The 14,078-nt window shown below is 46.8% G+C and overlaps 1 protein-coding gene across 4 annotated transcripts in view; it reads left to right on the forward strand.

Moving 5' to 3' along the window:
• The window catches only part of ANKDD1A (ankyrin repeat and death domain containing 1A), a 15,652-nt gene extending 1,732 nt beyond the window's left edge, over positions 1–13,920 (forward strand). Inside the window, exons 2-16 of one of the 4 annotated variants that reach the window (XM_080396895.1) lie at positions 1–132; positions 2,535–2,638; positions 3,319–3,438; positions 4,027–4,125; positions 4,546–4,650; positions 5,507–5,605; positions 6,028–6,126; positions 7,262–7,360; positions 7,701–7,796; positions 8,042–8,140; positions 9,098–9,196; positions 10,488–10,583; positions 11,769–11,970; positions 12,682–12,813; positions 13,047–13,920. In XM_080396895.1, coding sequence (XP_080253021.1) covers positions 1–132; positions 2,535–2,638; positions 3,319–3,438; positions 4,027–4,125; positions 4,546–4,650; positions 5,507–5,605; positions 6,028–6,126; positions 7,262–7,360; positions 7,701–7,796; positions 8,042–8,140; positions 9,098–9,196; positions 10,488–10,583; positions 11,769–11,970; positions 12,682–12,813; positions 13,047–13,108 — 1,643 coding nt within the window. In that variant the 3' untranslated portion in view covers positions 13,109–13,920. Of the gene's footprint in view, positions 133–2,534; positions 2,639–3,318; positions 3,439–4,026; positions 4,126–4,545; positions 4,651–5,506; positions 5,606–6,027; positions 6,127–7,261; positions 7,361–7,697; positions 7,797–8,041; positions 8,141–9,097; positions 9,197–10,487; positions 10,584–11,768; positions 11,971–12,681; positions 12,814–13,046 lie in introns of all 4 variants that reach the window. The other 3 variants (XM_080396894.1, XM_080396896.1, XM_080396897.1) reach the window with 3 other exon arrangements.
• The last annotated feature ends 158 nt before the right edge of the window (positions 13,921–14,078 follow it).

A 14,078-nucleotide genomic window follows, 5' to 3' on the forward strand; every position in this document is an offset into this window, starting at 1 on the left:
TTCGAGAGGCGCTCTACGGCGCAGCAGCCAGCCAGCCCGCCCGTGAAGCGGCGGGGCCGCGCCCGTCAGCCCGCCCTGAGGCGGCGGCGGGCGGCAGCATGGAGGCCGGCCTGGCGCCGGAGGACGACAGCCGTGAGTGGGGGCGAGGGGGGCTGCCCGGCGGGGCGGGAGGCGCTGCGCGCTCGGGGGGGGGCTGTGTGGCGGCAGGGGGCGCCGGCCTCCCCGGGCCCGTGCTGGCGGGGGGCTGTGCGGCAGGGCCGCGGTGCTTTTAGGAATAACACAACCTATAAAAATCCATTCAGAAACAACGCAGCTGCGTAACCTACGCGGGAATCGCCACTGCTTTTGCCCAAAGCATCCTGCATGCCTAAGGTGCTGCATGTAACCCCGGTACCCCCCACCCCCGCGCCGTTCTGCCCCCCTCACGGAGCGGTCCCCGGCCGCCCTGGGCTGGCTTGGTGTCCTGCAGCCTCAGGTAGCGCCCAGCGGACATGCCAGCGCCTTCCTTTGCGGTCCTTTCATCTCCTTCGCTGCTTTTTTTTTTTTTAAAAACCTCTTGCATAATAAACTGCCTGTGAGCTGGTGCGTTGAACTGAGGGTAAATCATTTAAATTGTGCTCCACGCTGTTTGGGATAACTGAATGCATATTCAGTACCATCAGGTTTGAAATACCCCAGAACCTGAGCCTGAAAGAGAAAGAAAACTGCTAAATATCTATGGGAATGCAGCTGTTGGAAGGGTGCGTGCTATGATGGGGGGTGCATGTACATTTACATTACATTACTTCGCCTGTGTGGACAATAAATAGGAAACTCAGGCTGTCAAATTGTTTCCTATGTGTTGCTGAAAAGAAATAAATGGAGACTTCTGCAGCCTTAGCGATGCCAGGTTGATTGTTGCACCTTCACAGGTAGAGGAAAGAGTAAATAAGTCAAGGGGCAGTTTGACATCTGTTGGCAATGATGCTTTGTGCCATCGTAAAATGTAAGAACACATTGCTGTCACCTGGAGAGCAGGTGCAGCAACATTTGCTTAACTGAAACAGAGGATTTACTCCACTGAACGGAGATAAGCCATCAGTGTTGTTAATTAACTATTAATTAATTAACATAAACTCTACAGGTTTTCCCAAGTTCTCCAGATATTTCCCCTCAAATGAAGGGTCCTTGTGGTGTAAAAATGCAGCCCTGTTAACACACCTGACCAGATGAGAACAGGATCTCAATATACAGTATAGAAAATCCTGTTCCTGCAGAAATCAGTGTCCAAATCCTACTGCCTTAATTGTAGCAGTAGGTCCGACACTCTTGAATTCCCTTGTCTGGTATTAAGGTTTGTGTTATTCGTGTTTTTCTTGAGCTAAAATTTTTTGTTTGAAGGTAAGAGGACCAGAAACTGGAGGATGAGGTTATACCTCTGCTGCCTGAAGAGCCCACAGTAGTGGTGCCTTTCTTCTGTGCCCTCCAGAGACAAATGTGGTAGTGCTATTTAGACAGCAAGTCTCCTGTTTATCTCCTCAGTGTGGTGGAATGGGAACAATAATATGTTTTGATGCCTCTTGTGTGGCATGTGGTTAGTGTCTAGCCAATATGTTGAGACAAACTGAAGGTGCGTTGAGCCCCTGCTACCCTCAAACTGCAGCCTGAGATCTGCAGAAATGTGAAAGAGAGCAGAACCTCTGAGCCAGCTCTCCAGTGGGATGTAACAGGGTGAGGGTCTGACACAAGCACTTCTCAAAAGAATTCCCCCAAAAGCATTAGGACAGAGACTGAGTCCAACAAAGACTGACACCAGGCTTGCCAAAAGCCTCCAGAGCCTCCCTGTCAGGATGCAGCAGGCCCAGAGTCACAGCCTTGCTCTCATTTCTTGGCAGGAAGGTTTGTTTGATCAAGGAGAAGATTGCTGGGGCAAGGCCCAACATGGAGAGTAAACACTCTTAAATTATGCCTAACTGTGCAGGACAAATACTGCTGGTCGTGGTAAATTATGTGCAGAACTGCAACGGTCTATTAAGAGATGCAACACTAATCACAGGCCAGGCTAGCAGTTTTGTGCTGCTTGACTGATTCATGTTACCTGGAGGGGGACAGCAGGACCATGTGTAAAGGCCTCCTTGTAGAGCAGTGGGATGTAAGTGGAGGGGTGGAGAAAAGAGTCAGTGTCTTCTGCCTGAGACCTCACACCAGCTCTGTCCCTCAGAGGATGCCCAGTGAACATGGACCTAATGGATCAAAAGGTTTTGCAGCTGGAACAAGGCCATGCAGAGGACACTGAGTTAGAAGAAAAGCTGGTAGGACTGGAAGAGCACTGGTGTCACACCGGGTGCTCAGGGAAGGGGAGATAATGGGAGAGGAGAAACCCAGCAAACATGCCAATGTTTGTTCGGCTGGAATTCTTGCTGAAAGAATCTTTCTGCAGTCATCCTTCCTTGAAGCCACTGGGGCCGGTGAGATGCAGGGGAGATTTGTTCAGGCATGCTGCTCCATGCTCCTTGCCAGCACTGTTAATGCCTGCTCTTGTGTCTCTGTTGCAGTGCTTCATTCAGAGAAGGAGTTCCATGATGCGGCAAAGCGTAATGACACAGCCAGGATGGAGAAGCTCATCAGGAGAGGGGTCGACATCAAAGCAAAAAACAATGTAAGTCCTGGGGTTTTCTACTTCCAAGCTGCAGGAAGTGCTGAGGGCATGTTTCAGAACTGCAGCTCCTTAATGCTACTCTTCTCGTTAGCTGCTCAATTGGTCAAAGCTTTAAAATACACTGCCCAGTGCTAAATAGGGCCTGTGGCAACTGAAGAGTTTCACAATACACTGAAACCCACGGCGCTGTCATCCTGGTCAGACTGGAAAGTCGCAAGTGCTGAGAGAGGGTGGTAATTTATGCCTCCCCTTGCAACCTGCGTGTCAGATACAGCTCCAATGAAAGGCTTTGATTTTGCTATCTCTTTATGCCAAGGCTGTGGGTGTAACTTAGTTCCTGGTGCAGGTTCTCTCCCCCTTGTTGACCAGTAGGTTCCTGAAAATAGGGGATTGCACCCATCCCTGCTGTTTCAATCTGTCCATTAATGGTCAGCGATGTTTTTAAATCCTGTGCTGTTGCTATAGTCCAGAACTGCAGTTTCTGAGTAGAAGGTGACTAGCACCCGTCTACCTGAGAAGACAGCAAAGAGACAGATGGCTGTGTCCGAAGAAAACCCTGTACAGTGTGAGAAATTCTGGCTCCATGGATGGCAAAGGAGATTTTGGCCTTCATGAAGACTGGGAGATACACATGCGCTCTGCATACATCAGCCTTCCCTCTCTCCTTCCTCCCCTTCCAGACAGACCGGACTGCCCTGCACTGGGCCGCAGGAGCAGGCCACGTGGATGCTGTGCGACTGCTCCTGGATCACGATTTCCCAGTGGATGACGAAGACAGTGTACAAAGGCGACTCTCCCTTGCATGTCCTGCAAATGTGTTGGGGGAGCGCTGGGGGCTGGGTGCTGGGCCAGCAGTTACAGACTTCACCTTAGCCCTGGGTGGGTGGCACAAGGCATTGCAGTGCTTGAGAAGCTGTGGCCTCCCTGCTGAGGCAGGTGCAGTGCCTTTCTGGAGCAAACCTTGTTTTCAGAGGTGTCAGTGCTCTGTCTTTTGGCCTTTTCCTTGCATGCACAGTGACCAGGAGGTAGGCTGGTAGAATCTGTGAGGTTTCCTGTATAGCACGGGGGTGTTTGGCTGCTTCTGGTCCTGTTATTGGGGCTTGTGAGAAGACAGGGACAGCCAGCAAGTTCTCTTTCCCCCATAACAACCAGGCTAATACACACCATTGACTAGGAAGTGGCAGTCAAGAGGCAGGTCTCTGCTCAGCTGCTGCAACCATCTGTGGCAGGAATAATAGTAATTGGAGAAAGGGGCTAAAAAAAACCCAGAAAGAAACAAAAATGTTTGGGAAACTTCATGAAGCTAAAGGAACAGCTTGCCTCCAGGGTGGGTGGGGATGGTGGTGGCTGCAGTTTAGCTGTAAGTATCTCTCTTCTTTTCCACCCAGTTTGGAATGAATGCACTTCTCTTGTCTGCCTGGTTCGGTCACCTCCATGTCCTGCAGATCCTCGTCAGTGCTGGGGCCAAGATTAACTGTGTCAATAGGGTGAGGCAGTCTCTCTGTTTGGGTCTGTCACGTGCCTCTAGCCAGTGATGGTGTGGGGAGAGAGAGAGGCTTACCTGTGAACTAAGATTTGCACTTCTGCCTTATTCCTACACATGTAATAATTGTAGCTATAGAGATGTACACAGCTTTCTTAGCTCATATTTGTGCAGTGTTGTTGTGGCAGGTGTTACAGAAATGGGTTTAGTGAATCAGCAGTTCATGTATTTTAAAATAGACCTTGGTTGGGAAAAGGAACATTAATACTTCAGTCATAACGTGCTGTGTGCAGCACAGGCTAGTTTAGCCCTAGAGGCACAGGAAGGCATGGAATGGTACTTTGCTAACAGGTTCACATTGTTAAAAGAGACTGTCCCGTGATCTTGGACTTGTTAAATGAGCAGTCCTTTATCTCCTCTCCAGAATGGCAGGAACATGCTCCACTGTGCGGCTCAGAGGGGACACATCCAGGTGATGGAGTTCATCATGGAGGACCTGGAGGACATGTGTGTGGATAAGACAGACAAGGTAGGAAGGCTCTTCACTGCTTTGTTTCGTCAGGTCTGACCTTCCTCTGCCAAGCTTAGCAGGAATGTTGCCCTTTGTCTTGGGAAGAGACTCAGAATCAGATGCTACTCCCGGAAGCCCTCCTGAAGAGTGGGGCTTAGGGTCAATGGGGGTTCTGGCTCTAGTAAAGCTTTGGCAGCCAGGGCTTCACAATGCAGCCTTTTATAGAATAAATTCAGGAATTTCAGTGTCCTCCTCTCTTGCAGCTGATGCTTCAGAGGATATTGTGGATAAGTAATAACCAAAGCTAACCCTCTCCCAGCATGTTCCAGCATTGGCTGATCTGTTCCTGAAGACAGCATAAGAACACACAGGAGCTAGCGCACATTCTTTTTGACTCCATGGCCTTTATGGTTCCAAGAGTGGTCCCCACTCTGATGCTTGGGAGTTAAATAAAGTAACAAGAGATCTGCCTTTCCCCCAAGGGAGTTCTGACTCACTCAATAACTGGGATCTCAGATAGTAATTCCATTTTTTTATCCGTAGTTGCTTTTAGTAAACTACTTATTATCCCCTATTTATATGAAATAAATACTGAAAAGATCTCTTTTCCAGTGTTTGGTGAGACCAAAGTGCCTGGAGCTGTTAGCCCCAGTGGGTAGTTCTCTTGACCTTGTTTTGTTAGGGTCATCCCAAATGTAAAGCAGTATAAAGGTTAACAACAGAATGAAAGGTAACTATTTTTGAAGTGCAGCACTTTCCCCCCCTGTGGACTGGGTTATTGCCCAAGGCATTATTGTACTGCTTGCAGAAGGTGATCTAATCTTGTGTTTTCTGAGCTTTTCTTGGACTATAATTCTTTTTTTTTCTTGCAAAGATGGACAGGACAGCGTTTCACCTGGCTGCAGAGTATGGGCGGCTGGAGGTGGTAGAGTTCCTGATTCGACTGGGTTGTTCTCACAGTGCCAAAGACAAGGTACAGGCATAAAACCACATGCAAGGGAGGTGAAGTCCAAGAATTAGGGGATGTGAAAGTCAGGGAACAGGATACCAGAAGAGGCTCATGCACGCAAGTTCTCAGCAGTTGTGACTATGGCTGTGGTATGTCAGGGCTTTTCTTCCCTATCCAATTGCAAGCCATTTGCACCTCACTCCATGTTGGATTTCTCTCCAGGACTTGTCAGACAGCATACACAGCAAGCCTAGCGGACCATGCTCCAGTTTAAGGTAGCTGGGTTTCTTCCCTCCCTGCTGCAGCTATTAGAAAACTGTTTCAGACTCTTGTTACTGGTTACAACCCCCCTTTTCAGCCACCCTGGATATACTCTGTGCAAGATTGTGGTGTATGAACACTCAGTCTTGTGGTACATACATGTATGAAGTGTTGTTTACCTTCAGGAAGAAAACACAGCATTGCATTTAGCTGCTAAAAATGGACACCTCTCTGTACTGCAGAAGATTGTAGACATTGGAGTGGACCTTGATGGGAAGAACTTAGTAAGTACACTTAAATGAAATAAAAACTGTGTCAGTTTCGCCCTTTCCCTCCCTAGAAATAATCTCCTGCCACAGTCATCAGGCTGAACAGTCAGTATTGACAGGAGAGGTCTAGAAGATAGCTGATTTTATCTGAAGTGTACGTGTGTAACTGCAGGTCACACTTGCAGAGTATCAGTGAAAGGCAGCACGCTTCTTGGACTGATATCGCATTCTAAAATACTGCCTTTTCTTCCTGCTCTATCTGCTGACCTACCGTATCACTCCATTTAATCTCCCTTTTTCTCCCTGACCCTTGTAAATTCAAGTGCCTAAATGGTTATTGAGTGTGTTTTAAACTAAACTTCACTATGCTTTATAGTATTGACTTAGTCACTGAACATATGGACCTTCTGTTTGAGATCTCTCTTTGCCAGACCTGCTTTGGAAAATTACGTGGCTGGTACACAGTTAATGATTTAGATAGCAAATATTGGTTTAGGAGCGCTGTTATTTATTTCAGGGCACACTCCCAATTAAGTTTATCAGCAATTTTTTTTTAGTCTTATTTAGTTACTGTCTTTGAAAAGTGTATTTGATTGTGATTAGGATCTGAAAGAAAGGGGAAACCACCTTCTCTGGTAACTGGTAGCATTTGTCTTCCCTTTTGTGCAAAGAGCAATAATAAAACCAGATTAAATCACTTCGGGATTCTGCTTGTTTCTGTTTTCTTGTAAAGAAATGAGCTGTAGCTCTTAGAAAGGAGAACCAGTGGTTGAGGGCCACGGGTTTCCAGTTCTGCCTATGGCTGTCTCTGGGCTACTCCAGGAAAACAGTTTGTCTTCATTGTCCACGTGAAATTCTTTTCTGTTTGCTAATGGGCTGAAGGGGAGGAAAGATGGTAGACGCGGTGTCTGTCTTGTGGCCCACAGGCCAGCTGTTTCCAGTGGCATAAGGACAGAGCAGTACTCTAATGTTGGTGGCAGGTAATAGTGTCCTTTATTTTCCTAACAATCGATTGGAGATCCCTGGCCCTCAGAATTGGTATTTTAACATGTCGTGGATTCAGAAGATGGGGTAGAGGCTTGCTCATTCTGCTCCTCTTCTTGGCCTCGTCTACAGAAATGCTGCTTGTCTCCTTTTTTGTTTTGTCCAGGAAGGACTTACAGCTCTGCACCTGGCTGCTGAGGGAGGTCACAGTGACTGTGTGAAGCTGCTCTTGGAAACAGGTGCTGATGTCAATGCCCAAACCCAGGTTAGCTCCATGGAAGTGGCTCCATTTCCAAACACTACTTTGTGGACTTTTGCCCAGGCCCGTGGTCTCCCAGGGAGGGCACCCATGATCAGGTGAGGCCATGTGGAGCCCAGCACTTCAAAAATAGTGCAGGGAGTCCACAGGAAAGCACACGTGACTTTATACAAAGAGATGGGTGAAGCTCCCTGGAACTGGTTTGGCTGTGGGGACAATCTGTATGAATTTGTCAGTACGGGGGTATGGGGGAGGCGGGGAGATCTCTGTTGATAGTTTGTAACACCGCAGCCTCTGAGAAGAAGCCCTGACTAATACCCGTCTCTTCTGACATGCCTCTCAGAAGAAGATGAACTGCCTCCACTACGCAGCCCTGCATGGCTATGAGGAGATAGCAAGGATCCTCATGGATGCAGGAATCCACACGGATGCTGTTAATCATGTAAGTCCTGCTCAATGCTCTCATCACTTACGAAAGGCAAAGCCAATTTATAAAGCTGCTCAAGAGCATAAAGCAACTCTGAAAGGACCAGTGCTGCTGCGGGGCTTGTGCTTATGGGGCAGCATCCCCATTCTTCCCCCAGTCCAGGCTGGCAGCTGCCTTAGAGTAAGACATGCTGGGCACAGCATGGTCCTTTCAGTGCCCTGAGATACGCTCTTCCTAAGCACAGGGTCTACTTTCCACAGCAAAATGCATCAGCGACACACATTGCAGTACTGCACAACTTCCCAGTAATGGTGAAGCTCTTCATTGATGCGGAGTGTGACCTTGACATTCCAGATAATGTAAGACTGCGGTTCCTATTCTTTGTCTTTGAAATGTGAACCAGTTTCATGGGGGATTTGATCACCTTGGGGACAGGATTAAAGAGGAGTGCTTTAAAATGGAGAAAACCTGGAAGCGCAACTTGGGAAACATGAAACCTGTGAAATGACTCTGGATCGCTGCAGTGAGGTAATAGCTTGATGGCTTTCAACACATGGGCTGTGTCATTCCCCTAGGACCTGTGCAAAGTGACGTTGCATAGTCAGATTCTTTCCTCCCTGCTGGAAGCAGGTGGCAGAATTTTCAGGCCGGAAGATATTCTGCTAAGTGTTCGGGGGGATGAGAATAGGAGGCAAGCCTGGAGGTAGCTGGTTGTCTCACCAAATTGTAGTTTTGTGAATGAGGGACTTTGTTGTAGCTTGTTTGTGATGCTTTATTTAATGTTCATTCTTGTAGTGATGTTCTTTCCTGATGACACCATAAAATTGCCACATTTTTTGTTTGATTTTAGTTGTTTCCGTTAAACAGTCCCAAGGTACATACAGTTTGCAGTGCATACACATTAACCCAGCCCTGTGTCCCGGGAACAAAGAATTGGCACAGGTCCTTTCCTCCCTTTGCCAAACTGTCTGCCTGCAGAAATTGTTTAAATAACAGGAAATAGTATAGTCTTATAAATGACCTTAGGGAGCTTTATGGAACTGAAGAAGTTCCTTCTTTGGACTGAAATGTTGTCAAGGAGGCTTCCTAGTGCTGGTGTTGGGACAGGGACAGATCAGTTCTGCTCAGTCTCAGGAACCCAACTCCAGTTTGAGGTAGGAGGGTGTTTGGCCCTCAGTTTGAAAAGTGATAGAGGGAAAGGAGGGCAGAGATGACAGCGTTCTTACAGTGCTTCCTCCTGGTATTGTTCTGTCCTGTCCTTCCAGCCTCACACTTTTTCTTCTCTGAAATTTAGTCCTTTCACCCTCCTTCTGTAGAGGCAGCAGACCTCACTCCACATCGCTGCGGAGCATGGCAGGCAGGACATTGCCGAGATGATTCTTGTCGCAGGAGTTAATCTGAAGCTAACAGACAAGGTGAATGTCTCCATGGGTTGAATAGATTCTGTGGAGGTACAGAGGGAAAACATAGATGGTCTTTGTCACTGTTTTTCATCATTTTCAAGGGATGCTAGTAATATTAAAATCTGGATATTTCCAGGGATAAAGCCTTGAAACACTGCTTAGTAGGTTATTTTGATGTATTTTCCCAGAAAGAAGTAATTGGTTCTTAGGAAGGTAGAAAACAGTTCACAGAGTGAGCAAACTTTTTTTCCTCAGAGTTGTTCTAGTTCCTTCTACTTGTGCTATCGTGCACGTTAATATCAAACATCCCTAATAATGATAAAAAATATACCTCAAGAATTACAGCACAGATGTTTTAATAGGTTAAAAGTACCTGAATAGTATTGATCTGACACCAGTGTCCAGGCCTTCTACCCTTTAATTAAACCAACAAAAAGAATTCTAGAGGAATCAGGCAAGCTTTGTGCAGCCTGCAAGGATGGCATGTGCCCAGAAAATGCTGAGGGGGGCTTGGGCAGAGATTAAGATAATGCCAGCTATTCACAGCGGGTTAAAGCACATAGAGACTTGAAGCCACCTGGCTGGGACGGCCTTCAGCTGCAGTGAACGTTTGCCACCTTCCAGCAGTCTGTGGAACCGCAGTGAGACAGTGCAGGGAACACATTCACACTTTGCTGTGGGAAATTAGGTTTCTGCTCACATCTGAGGCTAGAACCGTTCTCACTGTCATGCCTCGTGGCTGGGCTGGCTCGCTTTCCTTCACGCAACTTTCAAATCTCGTTGCTTTCTGCTATATGCTTGTAGATATAAATACAAATCCCCCCCGACCCCAACCAGTCCAAAATCATGTTCATGTAAGGAGTGTAATTACATTTTCATAGTCCCGTCAGCCTGTGCTTCTAGGAGACCGTTTCTAATCATACATATGGGGAGCCTATAAAATTAATGAGGTTGTATAAATCACTTCAGTTTGGTGTCAGCAAACCCACTGTGCATCCTGAAAGCACCCTGCCATCCACTGTGGGTTGCAGGATGCTTTCGCAACTGCTCCTGCCAAACAGGCAGGTCCCCTGTGGCGACAGGGGAGATGCTGCACAGCCTAGAAAATTACTTCCCATGCCCTGCATGCAGTAGCTCAAAGCTAGCTCACATCCATGTCTTTACAGGTAGAGAACAGGGGTCCTTCATCCCGGCTGGGTGCGTTGCTCAATAGGCCATCCTGCCTGCTACTACAGACTGCTGGGTGGGCATGGAGATTGTGCCTCCTAAGCGTGCAAGCTCATTTTTCCCCTTCTAATTTCAGCAAGGGAAAACATCTCTGGATGTCGCTGCCCGAGGCAATCACATCAACTTGGTGGACATGATTATCAAAGCCGATAGGTTTTACAAATGGGAAAAGGTGAGCAGCTTACACCACCATCCCCTGTGCTTTGCAGGGCAGGTGTAGCTTTACCCTCTTCATTGAGGCTCCACATTACCAGCTGTCAAAAGGAAAAGAAATACAGGACACCCTGTGGTGGCCTGACCTCTACTTTCATCACCTTACAAAACAAAGTCCTTATCTGCCAACAACGTCTACTTAAGGCTTTCGTCATTCAAAACAGCCTTGTTGTTAAAAACCCCAGGCTGCGCTGAAGGCAACGGGGGTTTTCAAAGATGCTTTGGCAGCTGTTCCCAAAGCCCTGTAGAAGGGAGTGGGGTAGCATTTGTTCCTTTTCCCAGAAGGAGAAACTGAAGCACTGAGCAGGAAAATGCTTGGCCTGAGGTCACCGAATGGGACATGAGGAGTTTTTCAACAGTGGAAGGGAGACACCTCTTGCAAGCCGAGAGATCAGTTGTTGGTGGAGACATACAACTGACTTCCCTCTCAAAGAGCCCTGCAGCTGGGGCAGTTCCTCCTGTGCTTCCCAGCGTGGCCCAGCAGTCTCTCTGGTCCCACGTCCCGTGTGCAGCTGCTCAGCCCCGGTCCCCCACCTGAAACCCTGCCTACACCAAGCCTGTGCCCAAACCAATCTGAGCAGAGGGTGTGCTGAAAGTACAGCCAAACACCACATCCCTTGCCTCTTGGTAAGACTTTGGGCATCCTCCCATACCAGGAAAGGCAGTGCTGTAGGAAGTCAGCAAAGAAGGAAAAAGAAGGAAAGGCAGGCATACGCCTGTGGCTTAGGTGCAGCTTCAGGATTAATGCTATGTATATCAGGCCCTTGCAATGGGCTTCCCACACAGCCCTGGGGAAAGTCATTTAGTCTCTTTGCAGTCTGGCACTTAAAGGGGGCTGAGCAGCTGCGACTGTGTTGCAGGGGACCAAGGAGATTTAATTAAATGATTCTGCATACAAGCCTCAGATAAAAGGCACTGTAGAAATGCAAATGGAGATCTGCATGGGCTTCCACAGCAAAGCTGCTATTAACAGGATGCGTTAACATGCATGATTAGATGAGAGTGAAACAAGAGAATAAAAAATTTGTGCTGTGGCAGAAGGAACTCACAGCCACCTGCAGAGCTGAGGACGTGGGAGGCTGCAGTATGACAGGTACATCTGCAGCATCCCAGCTGAACCCCCCGCCCCGTTCTGGCTTTGCAGGACAATCTGAATAGCGACTCTGACTCCTGGGTGGCAAAGCACTTGACCTTTAAGCAAGATCACAGGCTGGAAACACAGCACATTCGCTCAGTAATGTGGAGATTAGCTACCAAGTACCTCAGACCTGGTGAATGGAAGAAGCTGGCACATTACTGGAAATTCACGGATGCCCACATTAGGGCTATTGAGCAACAATGGACAGGTATAAACCGCTGCCCAGGTATTTCCCTTCCTTCAGTTCAACTGTGTTTCTAGGAGGCAAGTCTGTAGTAATACTAAAGCATGAAGAGAAGCAGCTGACTTTTTTGAAACAACCAAAAGATTAGGTTAAAAATCCTGGTTTTAGTGGAGTTATTTACACACTGGAGTCTAGGAGTAAAGCACAAAAGCATGGGGATTAGTGGTTCATTGCTCACTTCTGAGGCACTTGCCAGACCTTCGAGTTCTTGCCACAGTTCTTGTTCTGTAGGACAGGAGAAATTTGCTGGCTTTATTTTTTCTTTTAAGGATCTGAACCAAGAAGTCAGGGAAGTCCCATTCAGAATTTAAGAGATATGTTAGCAGAATCAGGTTCTGAGTTTCAGGAACAGATCACCACTGTTTCGGTTACTGTAAGGACTCCTGTAGTTTGCACGATGCGAGCAAGGGGCTAAGCTGTGCTCTGAAGGCAGAAATTCTGTATTGCCATGAAAGGTTGTCTGACAAGCCCAAGCTCATTCATAGCCACTCCATTAAGCTTCACATGAATCTAGCAATCACACCACAACCAGGAATTAAACTGAACTGTATTTCAGAACCTCCTAGTAAAATCCAAAGGGGAGGGAGGGCTGTCCAAACCCACTGATTCAGAAATCTGCTCTGGTCAGGGCTGCGTGCTGTGTGCAGGATTACATTTGTGGTTTCATCTTGCCAGGCACTAAAAGCTACAGGGAACATGGCCACAGAATGTTGCTTATTTGGCTCCACGGTGTGATCGCAGCAGGAGAAAACCCAATCAAGGGATTGTACGAAGGCCTTGTAGGGATTGGAAGAAGAGATTTAGCAGGTAATACCTTTTGTTTTCCTCCAAATAATACACACTGAGCACTACCTGAATTCTGTGGTTATACAACATACACGGAGGAAAACTGAAATGAATTCAGTTCACACAGGCTAGAAGCCACCCTGCCCCCTTGCCACTATTATACGTCATTTTTTTTTTCCTTTTATTTTGATCAATTAACACATCCTGCCACAGCTTTATACTTTATGTGCAGCAGAACATTCTCTTGTTTACAGAAAGCATTCGGAAAAAAGCAAATGCAGATTCTGCATCTCCACGGAAGTGCACAGCCATGTAACAGCAGGACACCAGAGGTTCCTTCAGCTGCTGCAGCCCTGGCTTGTCTTGGAGCTACAGGAGAAACACCCACTCTGCTCCTGATCGGCATAAAGAGCTGGCATGGCTGCTGCCGCCTTCTTGGTCTGAAATGGCAAGGGTGTCAGCAAAGGCTGACAGTCTAAAATGCCTCTTTACACAGAAGGGAGATTTTTAATCAGCTGTTGCACACAGTGCAGGTACTGTAGTAAGACTTCAGTGAGCGAGCCTCACTTGGCATACTGTATCAGGAAATACTACATTATTTTACTGTAACTTGTTTACATCACATTTTTGTATATAGATTTTTAATTGTTATTTTTTTTAAGTTGTCAAGGGGAAAGCCTTTGTTTTCAGGAATGTTATTTACTTACCTTTTTTGGGGGGCATCTATCAATTCTATCTTAGATGTGTTCATAACATCCTTGTTAGGGTAGGAATTTAAGAGGAAAAGTCAAGGCTACTACTTGGTCCTTTTGGAACCTTAAGGGTTGTGATCTTTAATGTTTCAACTCTTCACAAAGAAGTTTCAGAGAAGAACATTAACACATACCGTTTATATATATAGAAGTGTAGATTAGCATAAAGGTACTGCATAAAAGTAACTTTTTTAATCCCTTAGGTTACAGCTTGAAAAGTGTAAGAGTTGTCATTGGTTATCTACACAGCCTCTGACAAAGACATACAGCTTTCTTAAATACCAATTCATTGTGTAATACTTCATATCTATTTCTTACAGTGTTTCAAGGGGAAAATAACGTCTGTATTTCAATAAAATCAGATTTTACCCCTAAATTTGCAAGTTGTGTCTTATTCTTTATTAAAAAAATACTACATAATTCTTACTTCGAGCTAAACCAGCAACCTAGTGATTAAAGCTTGGGGTGAATTCAAGCAGAAGGTGGTGGTTTTCTTAATTTCTTGAGGTGCTTGTAGAGGCAAACCAGGACTGC

Source organism: Falco punctatus, assembly GCF_963210335.1.
Source record: "Falco punctatus genome assembly, chromosome: 7".
Taxonomy (NCBI): domain Eukaryota; kingdom Metazoa; phylum Chordata; class Aves; order Falconiformes; family Falconidae; genus Falco; species Falco punctatus.